The following is a 17,085-nucleotide window of genomic DNA, read 5'->3' as shown; positions in this document are numbered from 1 at the left end:
GGTTATCCCTTCCCTTTTCAAATGCTGGAAGCAACCTATCTGGGGCTATTAGAATTCTTTGTATGGATGTATGTTTTTGTTTCTCTTGGCTAAACACCTTGGAATAAAAGCTGGATGACAAGACAAATTTATGTTCAATATTTTAAGAAACTGCCATATTGTTTTCTAAAGTGGTTGTAGCATTGTGTACTCCTGTTCACGGGGTAGCGGCATCCTGTCCCTCACTTGGTGAGGTCAGTCTTCTCAGTGGTAGCCATTCCAGAAGGCATGTGGAGGAATCTCACAGTTCTGAGGTGTGCACGCCCAGATAGCAGCATGCACCCTGCCCTATCTTGTCTTGTCACGCCAATCTATCCTTCCTTCCTTTTCCAGCACGTCCCCAAAACAGTTTGAGGTGGGTCTACAAAGAGGTAAGGCAGAAATGGAGATGAAGAACTAAGAAATCTAGAGCTGTGTAGCACAGGGTAATTTTACCACTGTAGAAACTGTGGAATCTAGGAAAAATTTGGGGTTTTATTTGTCTTCACTGTTTGAGTTTTTTCTAGTTGTTCATGTATTTTTTTGTTTGTTTGTTTTTGTCACTATTTTATACAACTACTGACCTGCAACAGACCCCACCCCACCCCCTACTGGGGATTGAACTGAGGGCTGCGTTGCAGAAGTGGGAGAAGGGCCATTGCGGCTGGGGAACCAGAGTGCATGGGGCGCACGGTTAAGGGGCAGAGTCAGCGCAGGCAGAGTCCAGGGGTGGGGCTGACGCAGCCTCGAGCTCTGGGAGAGGCCTGCAGCCTCCGCTTCCCAGTGTAAGCAGGCTAGGCGCAGGCGCAGGAGCAGGGGAGGGGAGCTCACCGTTCCCATGGCAACTGATCAACAGGTCCAACCTCGGGTGAGCTGCTGAGCCTACAAACCTGTGCCTTGCCTACCCGCCCGCCATGTGTACTGCTGAGGTGGACCGCCACGTAGCCCAGAGATACGTGCTCAAGCGGCGGCTGGGGAAAGGGGTAAGCAAGGCGAGGACCCTTCCAGAGTTTAACCCCTCCAGTCAGCACCTCTTCCGGATTACACTCTGCCTCCTCCAGGACTGGAGGGGTGGCCTTGGCCATGAGCCCCTCCGTGTCTTTTTCCCCAATGGGAACTGGGTGACCCCCACCACCACCAGGTACCTGGCTCTGAAAGGGGTGACTCACAGGGCCCCGTGGTCTCAGGAGGAGCCAACTTGGTGCCTCCACCAGCTTACCACTCCTGCTTCCAGGCTACCTCTCTAGGTGCCCACAGGACACACCCAGAAGGCTGTGCCTGCTTCAGCCACCTGGGGGGGGGGTCTGGTGAGTATATGGGGCTGGGGTAGAATCATGTGGGTTTGTGATTTTTGAATGTGAGCTTCTATGTGAAGATGTGTGGTTGGTTGTGTAGATGTATTCAGTGTTGACTGAGGGGAGAGAATAAGAGGATACTAGACAGTTTAGCAAGTCCAGAGCCCCTGAGTCAAAGGGGCTGGATAAAATCACACAGTTTTGAGTGACCCAATAGAAGAAAGAAAGCCAGGGTGCGGGGATTTAGCTCAGTTGTTCCACCACCTGCCTCGAAAGGTGAGTTTGATCCCCAGTACCAAAAAAATAAAATAAAAAAAAAATCTTAAAACATGTTTTTAAAAAAAACTAGGGTGAGTAAAATAGGGTGGGGGTGGGATTTCTGAGAAACTTCAGGGATTTTGGCCTTTATTGTCATTCACTGTAGGAGTTGTTGGTGTCACTTTCTTTCTTTTTTCTTTTTTCATGGTACCAGCGTTCGAAATCAGGACCTTGTACTAGCCAGGCAGGCAGGGCACCACTGAGCTACATCCCTGCTACTTTCCAAGGCTCACTCTGACTGCTTGGTGGAGGAGCCACCATGGAGAGGGTGGAAGTGACAGGAGAAATTAAGAGGATAGGATGGTGATCCAGCAAGAGATGCCAGTGGCCTAGACAACAACAGAGGTAGCAGAGGTGGTAGGAAGTGGTCAGATTCAGGAGGAATTCAGCAGGATTTGCTAAGCAAGCTGGATGGGTGTGAGAGAATGGGACTGAGAATGCCTGGGTGGGTTGGAGGGGAAAAAGACAATCCTGGGGACTCACCTGTGACCTCATTTCCTCCCAGGGGCTTCCCTGGTGACCATAGCCTCTTGCGGTCTACCTTCCCCTCTGCAGGTCCAGAGCTCCAGAGCTCATATACTCCTTCAACCCAGAGTGGGAAGGAAGAGCTTTTCTGTGGAGCGGGCTAGGTGGGTAGGAGACTAGCTTTCTTTCACAGGCCTATGGCATTGTGTGGAAGGCAGTGGATCGGAGGACTGGTGAAGTCGTGGCCATCAAGAAAATCTTCGATGCCTTTAGGGATAAAACAGATGCCCAGGTAAGTGAATAGGGACAAAGTAGGGGGAAGCTTGGGTGCCTGGGAGCTCAGGTGTGATAGGAGCCCAATCCCAGCAGGCCTCCTGGCATTCCTGGCTGAGTGGATATTTGGGTGACAAGTGTCACCTTTGGTTATTTCTGTCTCTTCCAGAGAACATTCCGGGAAATTATGCTGCTCCAGGTGAGTGGTCCAGGACATCCTGGCTGCTTCCCTTCTCTAGGTGCAGTCTCTCCAGACAAGTGGGAAGCTGGGTCCCTGAATCCCCATAGCAAAACCCCTGGCCTTCCAGCAGCAACCTGCTCTCCCCAGGAGTTTGGAGACCATCCCAACATCATCCGCCTCCTCGATGTGATCCGGGCAGACAACGACAGGGACATATACCTGGTAGTTGAATCTATGGGTAAGAGGCTACATTCAGCTTCCTGCCTATCTGTGTCCTGACCCCAGACCCCACCTCATGGTCTGGCTCCCTCAGGTGTCCCCTTGTTGCTTGAGTCCCTATAGTGCCCTCATCTTGTGCCCGGAGAACTCACAACCTACAAGTGTTGGCCTGCAGAGCCTGGAAGGGACCACCTAGACCAGTAATGGTGAACTTTTAGAGCTTTAATGATACAAACAGCCTGCTGTGCCTTGGGTGCCATAGGTTCACCACCATGGACTGGACCATGCCTGTAAGGGGCTCCTGCTTTGTCCTTGTGTGCAGCTATATTTTCCTTTTCTACTCTTTTTATTAAATAAAGACAACATGGTGTAAGTATTAAAATAATTCCACAAACTTTTATAGTTGTATGGACAGTGAACAGGATAGAGACACTGACAGATGGCATGGCAGGGAGTGCCCATGATCGCCTTTGATAGCCAGGTAGGATTCAAAGTGGGATAGACCTGTTCATTTCCCACCCCAGACTGACCTGAATGTCCCCTACCTCCAGATACTGACCTGAATGCCGTCATACAGAAGGGTAACCTATTGGAGGATATCCACAAGCGCTACATCTTCTACCAGCTCCTGCAGGCCACCAAGTTCATCCACTCAGGGCATGTCATCCATCGGGACCAGAAGGTTGGACCCTAGACTGCATCTGCCTCCAGCCCCCTGGCCCCCAGTGGTAGTGTGTATCCCCAGACTGCCAGCCCTCAGCACACCTCCTCTCTCCAGCCATCCAATGTTCTCCTGGATGCCAACTGCTTGGTGAAGCTTTGTGACTTTGGTCTGGCCCGCTCCCTGAACAACCTCCCTGAGGGGCCCGAGGGCCAGGCCCTGACAGAGTATGTGGCCACACGTTGGTACCGGGCTCCCGAAGTGCTCCTGTCTTCACGCTGGTAATACCCCCAACCACCCCTGTCTTCTCCCTGAAGGTCCCACCACCCCATGGCATGTCTTTCTGTCCAGTTGAGGGCCCCCTAGGTCTGCCTACGTCTACTTGCATCCTTCCCTCCCCGTCCCAGAACCCCCACCTCAGCCTCTGAGCGCGCCCTTGTTCGTACCCCTTTCTGCCTAGGTATACCCTTGGGGTGGACATGTGGAGCCTCGGCTGCATCTTGGGAGAGATGCTGCGAGGGCAGCCCCTGTTCCCAGGCTCATCTACACTGCACCAGTTGCAGCTGATCCTGGAGACCATCCCACCTCCATCGGCAGAGGGTGAGCGCTTGTGGGTGAGAGAGGGACATTGCCTGACAGGCCAGAACTTCACAGGGAGGGAGTTGTGAGAATGGGGATGGCAGGAGTCTCAGGAGCCCTGGGAGGGAGGGTGGGTACTGTGTATGGAGGCCTAGAGAGCAGCTGCTGCAGGCCAGTGTGGAGAGCTGCACAGGGGCTGCAAGGGGCTGCAAGGGAGGCAGGATTGGCCAGGGGGACTATGATGGCCAAACTGTGATACACAGCCAGGTCAGGACAAAGCTCCAGCATGCTGAGGGATGTGGGGAGCAGCGGTGAGGAGTGTTGCTGTGCTGGAAGCTGGAGCAGCATAGAGCAGGGGCATGGGCACTGAGGGAAGCGGTGGGGGTGGAGCAGGCCAGGGGTGACACCTGCAGAACCCAGGGGTGTCCTCTTCTCTCCCCAAGTCCCTGCTTTCTCTGGTAGAGATGGCAAGGGATTGATCCAGGAGGCCAGTGCCAACATCTTCATGTGAGTGGGGTTGACGGTGTACAGGTGCAAATGCACATACAACTGTGAATGCTCAGACTCACACAGGGGCTCACACTGCAGTCGATGGTGCCGAAGAGATGTCTGCCCCCAGACCCCCTGAGTGGCCCCATGCCCCAGGCAGGTCTGGTCATACCTCCTTCTGCCACCCTCCCCTCAGACCTCCTGGCTCTTGGCTCAGGCTACAGTGACTTGATTCTGCAACGCCTGGGGTCCAGGTGAGTGGGGCATTTAGGTGGGGGGCTATCACCTGAGCAACCACTGGTCACGCTACAGATGAGGAGACTCTAGCCTTGACATAACTCTGCCAGTGGGGCAGGCGCTGTGGGGAAGGCCCCAAAATCTGAGGGCGGGGCCAGAATGGCAGGAGGAACTTCCCCAGGGTTGAGGAGGTGGGTAAGAAAGTCGAGAGGGGTCTATTTACCTTGCCTGCACGTCTGGTTTGGGGGATCTACTGAGTCAGGGAAAGGGGGCAGGCAAAGGATTGGAAGCCCAGCCCAGGCCACAGACAACTTGGGGAAGACAGTGGCTGAGGGGCCTGGAGAGATGACAAGAGGCTGCTGTAGGCCACGACAGACACTGGACACCCTCCTGCCGCCAGACACTCCCCCGGAGGCTCTGGATCTCCTTAGGCAACTCCTGGTGTTTGCCCCAGACAAGCGGCTTAGTGCAGCCCAGGCGCTGAAGCACCCCTACGTGCAGAGGTGGGGCTGTGTTAAGGGTTGGTTCAAAATGCCAGGTGGGCTGGGAGGCCAAGGGGATCACTCCCCGCTCCATTACACCTGCCTCCCTGGCCTGGCAGGTTCCACTGCCCAGACAGAGAGAGGACACGGGGTGTGGACATACAGTGGCCAGTGCACGAAGAAGACCAGCTCTCTGCATCAGAGTACCGCAACCGCCTCTACCAGGTGCTCGGCCCTTGATCTTTCCCCTCATCTGACTTCAACACCCTGGAGGTCTTTTCCCATCTTACTGACCTCAACGCCTCTCCCACCTGCAGATCATCCTGGAGTGGAGAGGCAACAGCCATGGTCCAAGAAAGGAAGGTCTGGGGGGTGTCACCTCGGGGACAGAGCCCAGGACCTCCTGTGCCCAGGGCCACTTTCTCAAGTCCCAAATCAATCCCCAGCTCCCTATCAGGGCACCTGCCTGGAACCCAGGACCCAGGCCACAGACTAGCCTGGGTCAGGACCCAGAGAATGGTGTGTGAGCTTCGGTTGCCCCACTCAGGTCACATCCCTGGTCCCTTCTATGTGGGGCCACCACTCTTTGCAGATCATACCTAACCCAGGGTTGTTACAGGTGTGCCTGCTCCAGAAGCCCCCAGTGTAGCCAGGAACATGCCAAGGCAGAGGTCAGCCTTCTTGCTCCAAGCTCAGGCCCCAGGCAGGAGGGACAGGCCGCCCCTTGGGGTGGCCTTGGAGCCTCCCTGGGCCCCCTCTGGGGTGAGTCAAGGGAGGGCAGGAATGGGAAGAGAGACCCCCTTCACTCTGCTGTACCTTTCAGTAACCCTGTAACACGCCACCTTCCCAGGTGAAGCCAACTGTGAGAGGCACGGTACCCTCTCTGACTATGCAGGCAGCAGCCCAAGTAGCCAACCAGGCCTTGATTCGAGGTCACCCCACCCGGCGTGTGCTTCAGGTGAGCCAGGCCACCAGTGCCTATCCATGTTCCCTCAGGACCCTCCTTCCCTCCACTCACCCACCCTGACAGTGTCCTGTAATCATGTACAGGTCCCTCCCAGGCTTCTCCAGGAAGCCCCAGAGCCTCGACCTGGCCGGAGGATGTTCAGGACCTCAGCCTCACAGGGGGCCCAGGGCGAAGCCAGGGCTGCACTCGGGGGCTACTCCCAGGCCTATGGGACTGTGTGTTACTCGGCACTAGGCCACCTACCTCTGCTTCCTGGACCCCATGGGTGAGCTGCCTGCCCACCTCACACTTCCTGTTTTGATGTCCTCAGGAGAGCACACAAATTTCCCATCCCAGGCCCAATGATTTCTTTCCAATAAAATCTTTGTCCCAGTCCAACTAGCTGCTTGCACCTCTACTCCCTTTTGAGGAGTTCCTTTCTGAGAGGGCTCCTTCCTAGGCCATAGCATCCCCTAGTCTGAGGGCCCTTATACTTTTCCCACATACTCCACATCTGAGAACCTGCATTCTCTGTACCAGTCTAGAACAATAGCGCAGTGCAAAGCTGCCTGGGCCTGGCCGTTGTCATCTGTGTCTCTTGTCCACCTAGGTCTGGCCTGCTGTGCACTTTAGGCTATCTTCCTGTCCTTTGTCCATACGTTTCCTACTGCCTGCTTTGTCCCTAAACACCATCAGATCCCAGCTTGGGGCTACTGCAGGGTCCAGGCTGCTCCAGATAGTCCTTTTCTGTCTGGGAAAAGAATTTGTGGACAGATACATGGTGACTGGCACCTAGGCAGGTAATGTAACTGTGAGCCAGAGAGGAAAGGGGGAGTGAGAAGAGGGCAGCCCACCCTAGTAACACTTGCTCCCCCTGGGCCTTCCCTCTCATTGTCACTAACTGCAGCCTGTGCCCACCAACACAGTGACTGGCTTCTGTGCCTCCTGGCACAGTGACTGACTGGTCTAGGTCTTGGTGGTCGAAGGGTGGGGGACAACCTAGACATGTTTTATGGGGCTCAAGGCTACTTTCTCTGGCTACCACCAGGCACAGGGCCTGGTATGAGTTTAGACCAGGAGTATAAGGGGGCCAAAGAGATCCGGGGGCCCAAGGGTACCATGGGTGTTCTGCATTATACCTAACCCCTAGGCAGGGGCACCACTTCCCCACTGCCTGGTTGGAGGAGCTCACAGTCAAAAGCTCCTGGTTATCTTGGGGGATGTACAGGAAAGATGAGGTGTGACCAGAGGCTGGGAGATTGCACTGGAATGGGGCTGGTGCTGGCTCCCGAGAGGGCCAGAAAGCAGGGGCATGGGGCCCTGAGTCTAACATGAGTCAGCTAAGGTAGTTCACTCAGAGGGCTTCTGAGGAGTCAAGAGCCTGAGGCATAGCCTCAAGGTGGTGAGCAAGCTGGAAGAACAACTGAGGGCGTAGGAGTAATGCCACAGGTGGGTGGGCCTTTGAGGCCTGGGAACTTGGCACCAGGGCAGAAAGGACGCAGGCTGGGCAGGAGCAACAGGGTGAGGCTAGGAGGCATCTGCTGGTCTTGGTGGCCAAGTGACCCTAGGTGAATGCCCTCAAATCACCAACACAGGAGCTTAGAAGTGGAGGGAGGACCCCGAAGTGAAAAGTTGGTATATGGGGGTGGATGAGTCAGGAGGAGCATGGGAGGTAGGAATAGTCTGGAGTGCACCCTCCAGGATTTGTGGGTGTCCAGAAGAGAAACTTAGGGACCTGAGGTTCAGGGTTGCATATAATTGGGTGATTTTATATATATATATATATATATATAAATATATGTTGGAATATTTTGTGCCAACTTTATGGTCAACAACAGAATGTGCAACATCATGTTTTAGGTTGTCTTGGCAAGATGTGAACAGTGCAGACCAGGAGGCTGCCTCTAGCCTCTCTATGGGAAGAATGTTCTTCCTCTTCCTTCGAGGGTTTTCCCTTAGCAGTGGGCCTGGAACCTGTTTGCTCTGATGCCTAAATATATGTTGGAATATTTTGTGCCAACTTTATGGTCAACAACAGAATGTGCAACATCATGTTTTAGGTTGTCTTGGCAAGATGTGAACAGTGCAGACCAGGAGGCTGCCTCTAGCCTCTCTATGGGAAGAATGTTCTTCCTCTTCCTTCGAGGGTTTTCCCTTAGCAGTGGGCCTGGAACCTGTTTGCTCTGATGCCATATAACACACCGTAATATAACCTTGTCAGCAAGCACGAGGCCAAGAAATGCTCTAGCTCATCCATCCCCCAGGGGACCTTTCTCACTCGGCCCCAAGTCCCTGCTCTCATACACCTGGGAGGTGACTCTGGAACCCAGACAGCTGTCAGGGTCAAAGTAGGGCCACTAAACACTACTGCCACCACCTTTTTCTCAGTTGCTGGTATCAGAACTGCTTTTGTTAATTAGCCTTGCTCCTCACATCTTTTCCCTCTTGTGTTTATAATAATAATGATGTAGTAATAAAAACTATTTGAGCTGGGTGTAATCCCGGCTACTTGGGAGACTGAGGCAGGAAGTTCAAGAGTTCCAGGTCAGCCTGGGCAGCTTAGCAAGACCCTGTGTCAAAATAATTTAAAAGGGCCTCTTTCTGGGGCATAGCTTGGGATAGTTCCTGTGTGGGGGATACTTAATGAGGCTGGGGCCGAGGATGTCTGTTCAGATGGTGTTTTATTGTGCTGCACAACCTAGTGCTCCTCTCCTGTGCCTTACAAGGTTACCCAGGGCTATGCTGTAGGAGGGGCAGACTTGGCTGAAGACAGCTGCTGTTAGGTGGCAGGGCAACCCCTGTGGAGTCCTGTGTCCCTCCTTCCCAGAAGTCTGCCCTATCCAGTTTCCCTGTCACTCCAAGAGGAATGTCCTTGGAGTCTGTCCCCCACCTCTCCCTCACAAGTGCCTGCAGCCAGCCCTGCCTTCCCCATAGCAAGGCAGGTGCCAAGAGGCCACAAGTAGATGGGGTCTGATCAGTGAAGCAAGAAAACCCCAGAGAAAGAGATGGAGGTGAGAGAAGAAGGACCGAGTGGGGAGGAAGAAGGGAGGTTTGAGGGCAGATGGGGCTGTCAGCAGATAAGAGCCATAGGATGGATTCAGGAAGCTTTGAGATGAGTACCCTGAGAACAGAAACCCTGAGGAGACAAAAGGCATGGAGATCACAAAATTGAGCCGCAAAGTTATGGAGAACCCCTGAAAAACGGGGCTAAGGCACATAGAAGGCTCCCTGAGGTGAATAAAGGTCCCACAGGTGGGGGTGGGGTCTTAGTCAAGGAGACAGGGAGGCAGAGCTGGGGAGGGTGCCCAGGAAAGAAGGGAGCTGTAGACAGTAGGGCTGTGCCCTGGGAAGGAGAGGCCAAGGCTGAAGCCACCAGACTGCTTTGGCATGAGGGCCTGGCAACCATCCCTGACTCAGGGACATGGAGCTCCCTTGCCCGCTCAGTGCTCCAGGTGCAGGTTGGCAGTGTGCAATGTAGCACCCTGGTCTACAGGGCTAGGACACTCATTTCTTGCCTTTGAATGTGCCTAGGATCTTGGGCATGAATTTGCCCACCTTGCTGTCCCTGGTGTCCTCCTCTACCAAGTTTTCCCCCGACCCTGGGCTGCCAGCCTCATCTTTTTTGCAGAAGACCTCAAAGCGACTATAGACACGCTTCTCCTTGCGCATGCTCTCCATGCGGCGCAGCAGTCGGTCACGCTCCTCCGCACTGGCAGGTAGCGTGCGGCTTAGCCGGCCTTGTGCCCCCATACTGTCTGAGCGGAAGATGGCTGAGCACTTGTCTTTGTCAGACATATCTGGGGCCAGGCCTCCGGCAACTGGTGCTTGGCCCAGCTCAGGGCTGCTGTGGGTTGGGTCTAGGCCTGGGGCAGGAACCCCACGGTGCTTCTGACCCTGGGCACTGATCTGCTCCAGAATGGCCTTGGTGTCATCCCGTAGGTTGCTGCTGTACAAGGCATTGGCTGTGGCCGAGGCTAGGCGTGACCTGGGGCCACGTTCATCTCCTGTAGCCTCTGTGCTGTCCCCTCGTCCCAGAGATGGTCGCCGGGGACTCTCAGGTTGCCCATTCTCCTGCAGCACTGGGAAGCTGCCCTTGCCCTCCCGTAGCTCGTTCTTGGGGCTCAGCAGCTGCCTGAGGCGCAAGGACCCCTTGCGCAGCACCTCCATAGGGCTGCCTGCCACCTCCTCTGTGGGGGTGGTCTTTGGGGACTCTGCAGGCAAGGCCAGGGTAAGACTACCCCTACGCTCAGGAACAGGGGGCCCTGGGCTGCTCCTGCGCTCTGGCACGGGAGGCACAGGGCTGCCCCTGTGTTCCGGCACAGGAGGCACAGGGCTGCCCCTGCGCTCTGGGTAGGGTGATGTGGGGTTCCCTTTCTGCTCAACAAATCCTGTAGTTGGGCTGCCTCTCCGATTGGGGAACCCAGGCGTAGGGCTCCCCTTCCGCTCTGGGTAGGCCAAGGTGGGGCTACCTCTTGGCTCAGAATGAAGCACTTGGTGGGCTCCAGGCCCATCTAGTGGGGGGCTCTCTTGCCCTTGCGGGGAGGTGGAACGGCCCTGAACAGAAAGGAAGCGAGAGGGCAGGCGGTCAGCGCTGCTCCGGCCCAGTGTGTCAAGCAGCTGTGCGGCTGTGAGTGAGGCAGCACCAGGCTGCCGCTCAGCCTCCTGGTGCAGCTGCTGAGCAAAGGAGTCGCGCAAGTCAAGCAGGCAGCTCTCCAGGCTGCGGCGCTCACACCTTCCAGTGCCCACTGCTGCCATCTCTTCCCGCAACGTCTGGGACACCACGGCTTTGCTATGGCTGGAGACAGTGACAGCTCCCCCAGTGTCACGCGCTGGACCTTTGTACTTCTCCAGTAGCTCAGCCACTTTCGCGGAGGCAGTGGAGCGAATGGCCTCTCCACCAGGTCCCAGTGTCTCATTGATGGTCTGCTCCTTGTGCAGCAGCTGTACCTTCTCAGTGGTGGCCCCTGTGGCACCACCCGTGCCCTCTGCCTGTGCCTGGGATGCAAAGATGAGCGAGGATCGGAGCCTCGAGCTGCGCTGGATGAGCGGATTCAAGCGTGAGCGGAAGGAGTCCTGCTTGGCCAGGCCAGCCTCCTCCACACCCTCGCGCTCTGCACCATCTCCGCTTCCTGAGCCCGGCACAGGGCCCTTGGCTGGGAAGGCAGTAGGGCCACGGAAGGCTGAGGGGAGCAAGTCCCCAGCGGTGGCTCGGCCCACAGGAGTCAGCACGTCGTCCTCATAGACCTCGGCTTCCATGGGCGTGGGTAGGCCCTCCTCACCTGTGTCTTCGCCATGACAGCCGCTCAGGTAGGAGGCAAGGCGCCAGTGCCGGAGCCCTGCGCGTCCCTCGGCACCCCCCTTACGCTCGGGCTCTGTCTCCATGGCAGGGTCTGTGCCTTGCCTCACCACCGCCTGGCAGGGGAACCTCTGGCTCAGATTTGGGCGCAGGACACCGCCAGGTTCAAGACCCCGCGGGCCTGGCCCAAAGGCGGGGTCCGAGCCATGGCGCACTTCGCGAGACGCACTGGATGGCACATATTCCAGCCGCTGGTGCCCGTCAGGGCCGAGTTCTGGGAACCGTGGCCCAGCACCCAACGTGAAGTCGTCATGATCGGCGAAGCCTGGGCGGCCAGCACGGATCTTCTCGAATAGGCCCTGTGGGCGCACAGGATTAAGCTGTGGGTCCCACTGGTAGTGCTGCTGGTAGAGCTGGTCACGGTGGAAATGACTAGTCTGGAAGCGAAAGTCATCACCGTGGCTGAGGAATGTCTGGCGTGACACCTGGCGGGCAGCCGCGAAATTCTCCACAGCACCTGTGCCATCGGCGGCTGTGTAGCTGTGCCGCTTGAAGGCGTCCATCTCCAGGTGCCGTGCCTGGAAGAAGCCCCGTGTGCCCGGGAGCTCTCCACTGGGGCCGGCCTCCATGTCCAACCGCCGTGACAATGGCCGCATCCCTGCATGTGGCTCCAGGATGCCTCCAGTCCCCCGTGGCATCTCCTCCCGGTGGAAGGCAGAGAGGAAGTTGCGGTCAGGGTCCAGGAAGGAGGGGAAGCCCAGGCCTTCTTCCCGGGGCGGTTGGAACAGCAGGTGCGCCCGCTTAGGGAATGAGAAGGGAGTTGGTGCCCCGACCCCAGGGACACCCACTAGGGGCCCGGCACCTGCGTAAGGAGCCAGGGCATAGGCGTCCATGCGGGCCAGTGCCCCCGCCGAGGGCACCAGAGGCTCAGACTGTGCAAAGAGGATGCGGAACTCCTCATCAAAACTGGAGACCAGCTCTCCCTGGAACACGTGCGCCAGGCTGCGGTGGATCTTCTCGAAGGACCACATGAAGCTGTGGGTGGGTAGGGGTCAAAGTCAAGGAAAGGTAGGGGGCCCAGGTGGGATGGGTCTGTAGGGCTGTGTTGGGGGCTACAGGGGAAGGGCTTCTGGAGGGATGATCTCATGGGGAGGGGCTGGGGCTGTGGGACACCCAGCTGGGCACACCTGTAGCTCCCACTCATCACCACAGCGCAGTCGACTAGCAGAAACTTCTCCTTTATGTGGCCCTTGAATGACTTCCCGGTGCGGCAGTAGTAGGTGGGGCCGGCCACAGTGCGCACGCGCAGGAACTAGGGCAGGAGAGGGAGTCAGGTCCACGCTCAGGCTTTTTCCCCTCCTCCCACCTGGGGGGCACTTACGTCCACATGATGTAGGTTGACTCGGCACTTGTCAACCATGTCCAAGAAGTGCTGTGCATTCATCTCATCCAGCAGGATGTAGACTGGGACGCGGCGCGCAGCGGCCTCTAGCACCTCACTGAGCAGGTCTACATCCGTAAACATGTCCATCACTACAGCCACCACCTGTGGGGATTGTCAGGGGAGAGGGCAGACTCTTACTGTCCCCATCACATTCTCAAGGCCTTATCCTCATAGATCACTGACAAACACTATAACGTGGTCATTAGCCCACCCCAGGGAAGAGCAGCCCTATCTGGGAAGGTTATTCAGGAAGATGGGGCCTGGCAGGGAACATGTGGGGCTGCTGTTCAGTCATATTGGCGGCCTTCACATGGCTGTAATCCCAGCACTCAGGAGGCTGAGGCAGGAGGACTGCGGAGAGTTTGAGGCCAACCTGGGCAATATAGTGAGTTCCAGGCCTGCTTGAACCTATATAGTGAGATCCTGTCTCAAAAAACCAAAAACCCCCAAACAAAACAAAAAACAGCACCCCCCAAGAACCCAAAAAACAAATTGAGGCTGGGGATGTACCTCAGTGGTGCCACTCCTGCCTGTGAGTTTGATTTCCAGTACCAAAGGGGGGAAACAAAAGAGTTGGTGGCCCATAAAGAGCCCCATGCAGGCACAGGGTTTACATCCTGTTAGAGGGTTGTCTTTCAACTGGTGGGGGAAGGCAAGGTGAACCCATGTGATCCCCCAGGAGGGGAGTCCCTGCCTTCAGGGTCTTTAGCATCTGGCCCTGCTGCTTGTCTCCCTGGTTTAGCAGGCTGCTTTTGCAGTTTGCCACTTGCTGGGGGATAGGGCAGGACTAGAGAGAATTATCTGAACAACGAACGCAGGCTGGGAGAGCCCAACATCCCTACAATCCCTGAGTTTCTAAACACTAGCCATGACCATCAGCAAGCAAACCTGAACAGAGCCTGAAGCCTGCACTAAGCTTTTGGTGGCTCTGGAGCATTTTTGCCAGGGACCCCTGTTTTATCCTAAGCCCCCAGGCTCCTGCTTGAAGCCCTTCTCCACAGCCCACCAAGCCCAGGACAGTGCACCTGCTGTGCAGAGCGGATCATTCTGCGAGCCTCATCCTTGATGCTGGGACTGTCAGGTGGTGGCGGCTGCACCAGTGTGGTGACCTCAGTTCCCTGGAAGCCAAAGGTCAGGGGCCAGCCCAGGTCAAGCTCAGGCACGGCCTGGTCTGAGTTCACTGGCCAGTAGGTGCCAGAGGAGCCATCCATGTCCACATCAGGAGGGCTGCCCTCAGGGAGCTCGCGGGCAACATGCTGTGGGGGCTGCAGATGGCGGCTCACGTGTTCTAGCTCTTCAGGGCACAGGAAGTCAGGTGCCCCCTCAGATGCCAAGAAGCGGCTGTAGGCTTCTGGCCCACCCTCAGTCAGTGCATCCACCGCCAGGCGGTAGTATTCCTTGTAGTGTGGTGGCAGATATCCAGGTGCCAGAGGGTTGTCCCCCTGTGAGGAACTCTGGGAGCGACGAGCCATGTTGTGGGTGGGGTTCTGGGGAGAGGAGTAAGGAGACATTAACTAGGGATAGGAGCACTAGGGGTCCATCCCTCTCCTCCCAGGTGGAAGGGGTGCCAGAGACTTGAGCTCAGCCCAGGCCTGGGAGGGATGTGCAGTGCCTGACAGGTCACAGGGATCTCAGCCCTGTCCCCTTTCCTCTGGCATCACTGGCTGGGACCCCACTGTCACCAGCTCCCAGGTAGGGCCTCTGACTTTACTCCACCCCTCATTCAGGGTTACATTATGATACTCATGACCCAGACATGTTTTTGCTATATGGGTCCCTTTCTCTATAAAAAATAGATTTAAAATATTTTGACTGTTGGTTCAGACAAATCTAGGCTAGACTCATAGTTTCTTTTAAAACACCCTCTTTGTAGGTCCCTGATATTAGGCCAAATGGACAAGTGGGTACTGTCCCCACTGCCTGGGAGACCTACAGCAGGTCACTGTGTGCCGCTAGTGTGTAACCTCTGCTGTACAACACAGCTGGGAGGACTGACAAGACATCACACATGACCTAACAGCACTGATTTCATCCTGGGATAACAACCTTTGTTCCACCCACAGCCCCTGGCACACTTCCTCCCCATTCTTAGGGTTTACCTCTTTGCCCCACAATCCCTGACCTCCCAGCCTTCTGACCTCTAGATTTTGTGCCAGTTCACCAGTTCAGCTCTTTTTTGCTACTGGTCCTACACAACAGCTCCCTGGACCAAGCCTCTTGGTGCCAGCCCTTCCCTGTAGGACCTGGCTCCCCACTTATTCAGTCTTGTCCCTGCCAGAGGGACATTTTCAAGTCCCTGGAACTATTGCCTCCCTCCCTCCCACTGGGATTAAGTCAAAGCCTTTAAGGACACAGTGGGCCAGATCCATATCAGCTTCCTCACCCATGCTGCTCTCGAGTAGGCCTCCATAGAGTCTGGCTGCTTGGGAAGCCATCGGACATGATCACTGAGTACCTGGGGACCTTGTGACTTCTATCCCTAGCCTGCCCCAGAGACTGTTCATCCCATCCCCACTCTATCTCAGTTTGGGGAAAGAAGAAGATTCCTGTCTTGCCTAGCACACTGATTCTCACATGTTGGGCCTGGCTGGGGAACTGGTTCCACCCAGAGGGAGGAGTATGCCCCAGGTGTGGCTGGGTGATGTGAAGATTGGGCGCTGGCCACCTGGACTGCACTGGGGTTGGAAGGAGGCACTTGCCTGAGAATATTGGGGCTGAGGACCCTGCTGGGTACAGCCCAGGAAGCTATGCTGCTTGGTGTTCCTAGGATGACACACTAACTGAAAGAATGTGACAAGAAGCTGGGAAATTGGGGACTAGTCCCCATAACCACTCCCTCACCAGCTCTGGATGTTACCTGTCTACTGGTCCTAGGAAAAGCTGGCTTGATTTCCTTTGTGGGTCATTGCCCTGACTGCAGACACACACTACTTTTCTCTCCACCAGACATGTGAGTCAGGGGCTGCTGACCTGGGAGTAGCAGGAGCAGGTCCCACAGCCCACCTGGAGTGAACTCTGGCCTGTCAACCTAGACAGGGCCCTTGCCACAGGGTCAATCACTGACCACAGTCAGGTCATGTTTAGAGGTAGCATCTGGCCATATGGGTCTGGTGTACTATACTGCTATTTGAGAGGGCACCTCCAGCATGGGGAAGACACTGCAAGGGACACTGCCATCCCTCCAATTTCACTGGGGAGGGGAGTCCATGTTGTCCAAGCTGTGGGTAACGGGGTGGTCTATCTAGCCTGTGGACCTCCATGAGGAGCCTTCCTATAGATACTGCTGGTCAAGAGGGGGGTCCCAGTCCTGAGTGGCCACTTTGGGCAGCCTGGCCCAACAGCAGTACCTACCTTCTCCAATGACCTAATACTTTGCCTGCTTCCTTTTAAGGGTACACACCCCCTGGACTATGGACAGGGCAGTGGTCATTCCCCAGTCGGCAATGAAGAGCCCCAACAGCCTATTTCCCCACATTTGCTACTGACTCAGCTGAAGGGAAGGGGCCTATCCCCCCAAGACCAATGACTCAGCAGGAGTCCTCTGCCACTGACCTCTGACCTTAAAGCCAGACAGTCTCCAGAGTCCACACCTTCATTTCAAGAACCTGATCCTTCCCACCCAGGCAAGAAGCGGAGTTCCTGTCTCCTGAAGCGGGAACCCATGGGAAGATTCTGGGACTTCTACACAAAGCAGGGTGACCCTGGCCAAATACTGAGGCAGGATTAGGAAAGAGGAAGGTGGTACTCGGTTGGATGGGGCTCACAGACAGGAAGTCAATGTATTATACCTCGAGGGGTGCAGCAGGGCCCACTGCTAGTGCACCCTAGGAAGTTAGCGGCTGCCAGAACAGGCGTTCCATGTGCGCTCCCCAGTCCAGGAATCAAGGATCAAGGGGCTGGGGCCTCCTGCTCTCCACACAGGATCCAGGCGGCGTTTGGCCACCCGTCTGGCAGCCTTGGAGGGATGTCCCTACGGAAGGGTCCAGGCCGTGCTTAGCACCCTTCCCAGGCTCTAGCTAGGCCGCGAGGGCGGCAGCGAGTCAGGACTGGGCAGGCTCTACTCAGGCCCCAGGCCCTTTTCCCCTTGGCTCCTTTTCAGCCAACGTCGGCGCAGGTGGGGGTCGACCCTCATCTCCTGCCGGCCTCTGGTCCCGCAAACCCGGCTTGGCACACGCGGCCGCA

The 17,085-nt window shown here is 56.2% G+C and overlaps 2 protein-coding genes across 8 annotated transcripts in view; one reads left to right on the top strand and one right to left on the bottom strand.

The window, feature by feature from the left end:
• Positions 1-787: 787 nt before the first annotated feature.
• On the top strand, positions 788-6,541 carry Mapk15 (mitogen-activated protein kinase 15). Of its 5 annotated transcripts, none has more exons than XM_010630615.3 (14): positions 788-1,001; positions 2,290-2,388; positions 2,539-2,568; positions 2,698-2,788; positions 3,321-3,451; positions 3,548-3,711; positions 3,891-4,030; positions 4,695-4,752; positions 5,101-5,238; positions 5,337-5,442; positions 5,535-5,580; positions 5,837-5,979; positions 6,068-6,175; positions 6,268-6,541. In XM_010630615.3, the coding sequence occupies exons 1-14, from the start codon at positions 933-935 to the stop codon at positions 6,451-6,453; spliced, it is 1,509 nt and encodes a 502-aa protein (XP_010628917.1). In that variant the 5' UTR covers positions 788-932; the 3' UTR covers positions 6,454-6,541. The 5 variants fall into 5 exon arrangements, with proteins under 5 accessions (XP_010628917.1, XP_010628915.1, XP_010628916.1 ...); XM_010630613.3 differs by having other exon boundaries at positions 5,535-5,736; XM_010630614.3 differs by lacking the exon at positions 5,101-5,238 and having other exon boundaries at positions 5,535-5,736.
• A 1,636-nt stretch (positions 6,542-8,177) lies between these two features.
• Positions 8,178-17,085, bottom strand: part of Fam83h (family with sequence similarity 83 member H) — a 12,710-nt gene continuing 3,802 nt past the window's right edge. Inside the window, exons 2-6 of one of the 3 annotated variants that reach the window (XM_010630607.2) lie at positions 16,692-16,873; positions 13,929-14,390; positions 12,841-13,005; positions 12,647-12,771; positions 8,178-12,494 (exon numbers count right to left, since the gene is read on the bottom strand). In XM_010630607.2, the coding sequence (XP_010628909.1) occupies positions 9,668-12,494; positions 12,647-12,771; positions 12,841-13,005; positions 13,929-14,375 (3,564 nt within the window). In that variant the 5' untranslated portion in view covers positions 14,376-14,390; positions 16,692-16,873 and the 3' untranslated portion in view covers positions 8,178-9,667. Of the gene's footprint in view, positions 12,495-12,646; positions 12,772-12,840; positions 13,006-13,928; positions 14,391-15,286; positions 15,466-16,691; positions 16,874-17,085 lie in introns of those variants that run through there. The other 2 variants (XM_010630606.3, XM_033760835.1) reach the window with 2 other exon arrangements.

The sequence above is a fragment of the Fukomys damarensis genome, unplaced genomic scaffold, assembly GCF_012274545.1.
Source record: "Fukomys damarensis isolate Sample0158 unplaced genomic scaffold, DMR_v1.0_HiC HiC_scaffold_5, whole genome shotgun sequence".
In the NCBI taxonomy this organism is placed as follows: domain Eukaryota; kingdom Metazoa; phylum Chordata; class Mammalia; order Rodentia; family Bathyergidae; genus Fukomys; species Fukomys damarensis.
The sequence above is the reverse complement of the archived record's forward strand: the minus strand, read 5'-3'. Positions and strand labels throughout refer to the sequence as shown.

Coding starts and splice junctions, on each gene's coding strand:
- Mapk15 (XM_010630613.3), top strand. CDS start 933: ATGTGTACTGCTGAGGTGGACCGCCACGTAGCCCAGAGATACGTGCTC. Junction 4,753..5,100: donor CTGCAACGCCTGGGGTCCAG/GTGAGTGGGGCA, acceptor AGGCTGCTGTAG/GCCACGACAGACACTGGACA. Junction 5,980..6,067: donor CTCCCTGGGCCCCCTCTGGG/GTGAGTCAAGGG, acceptor CCACCTTCCCAG/GTGAAGCCAACTGTGAGAGG.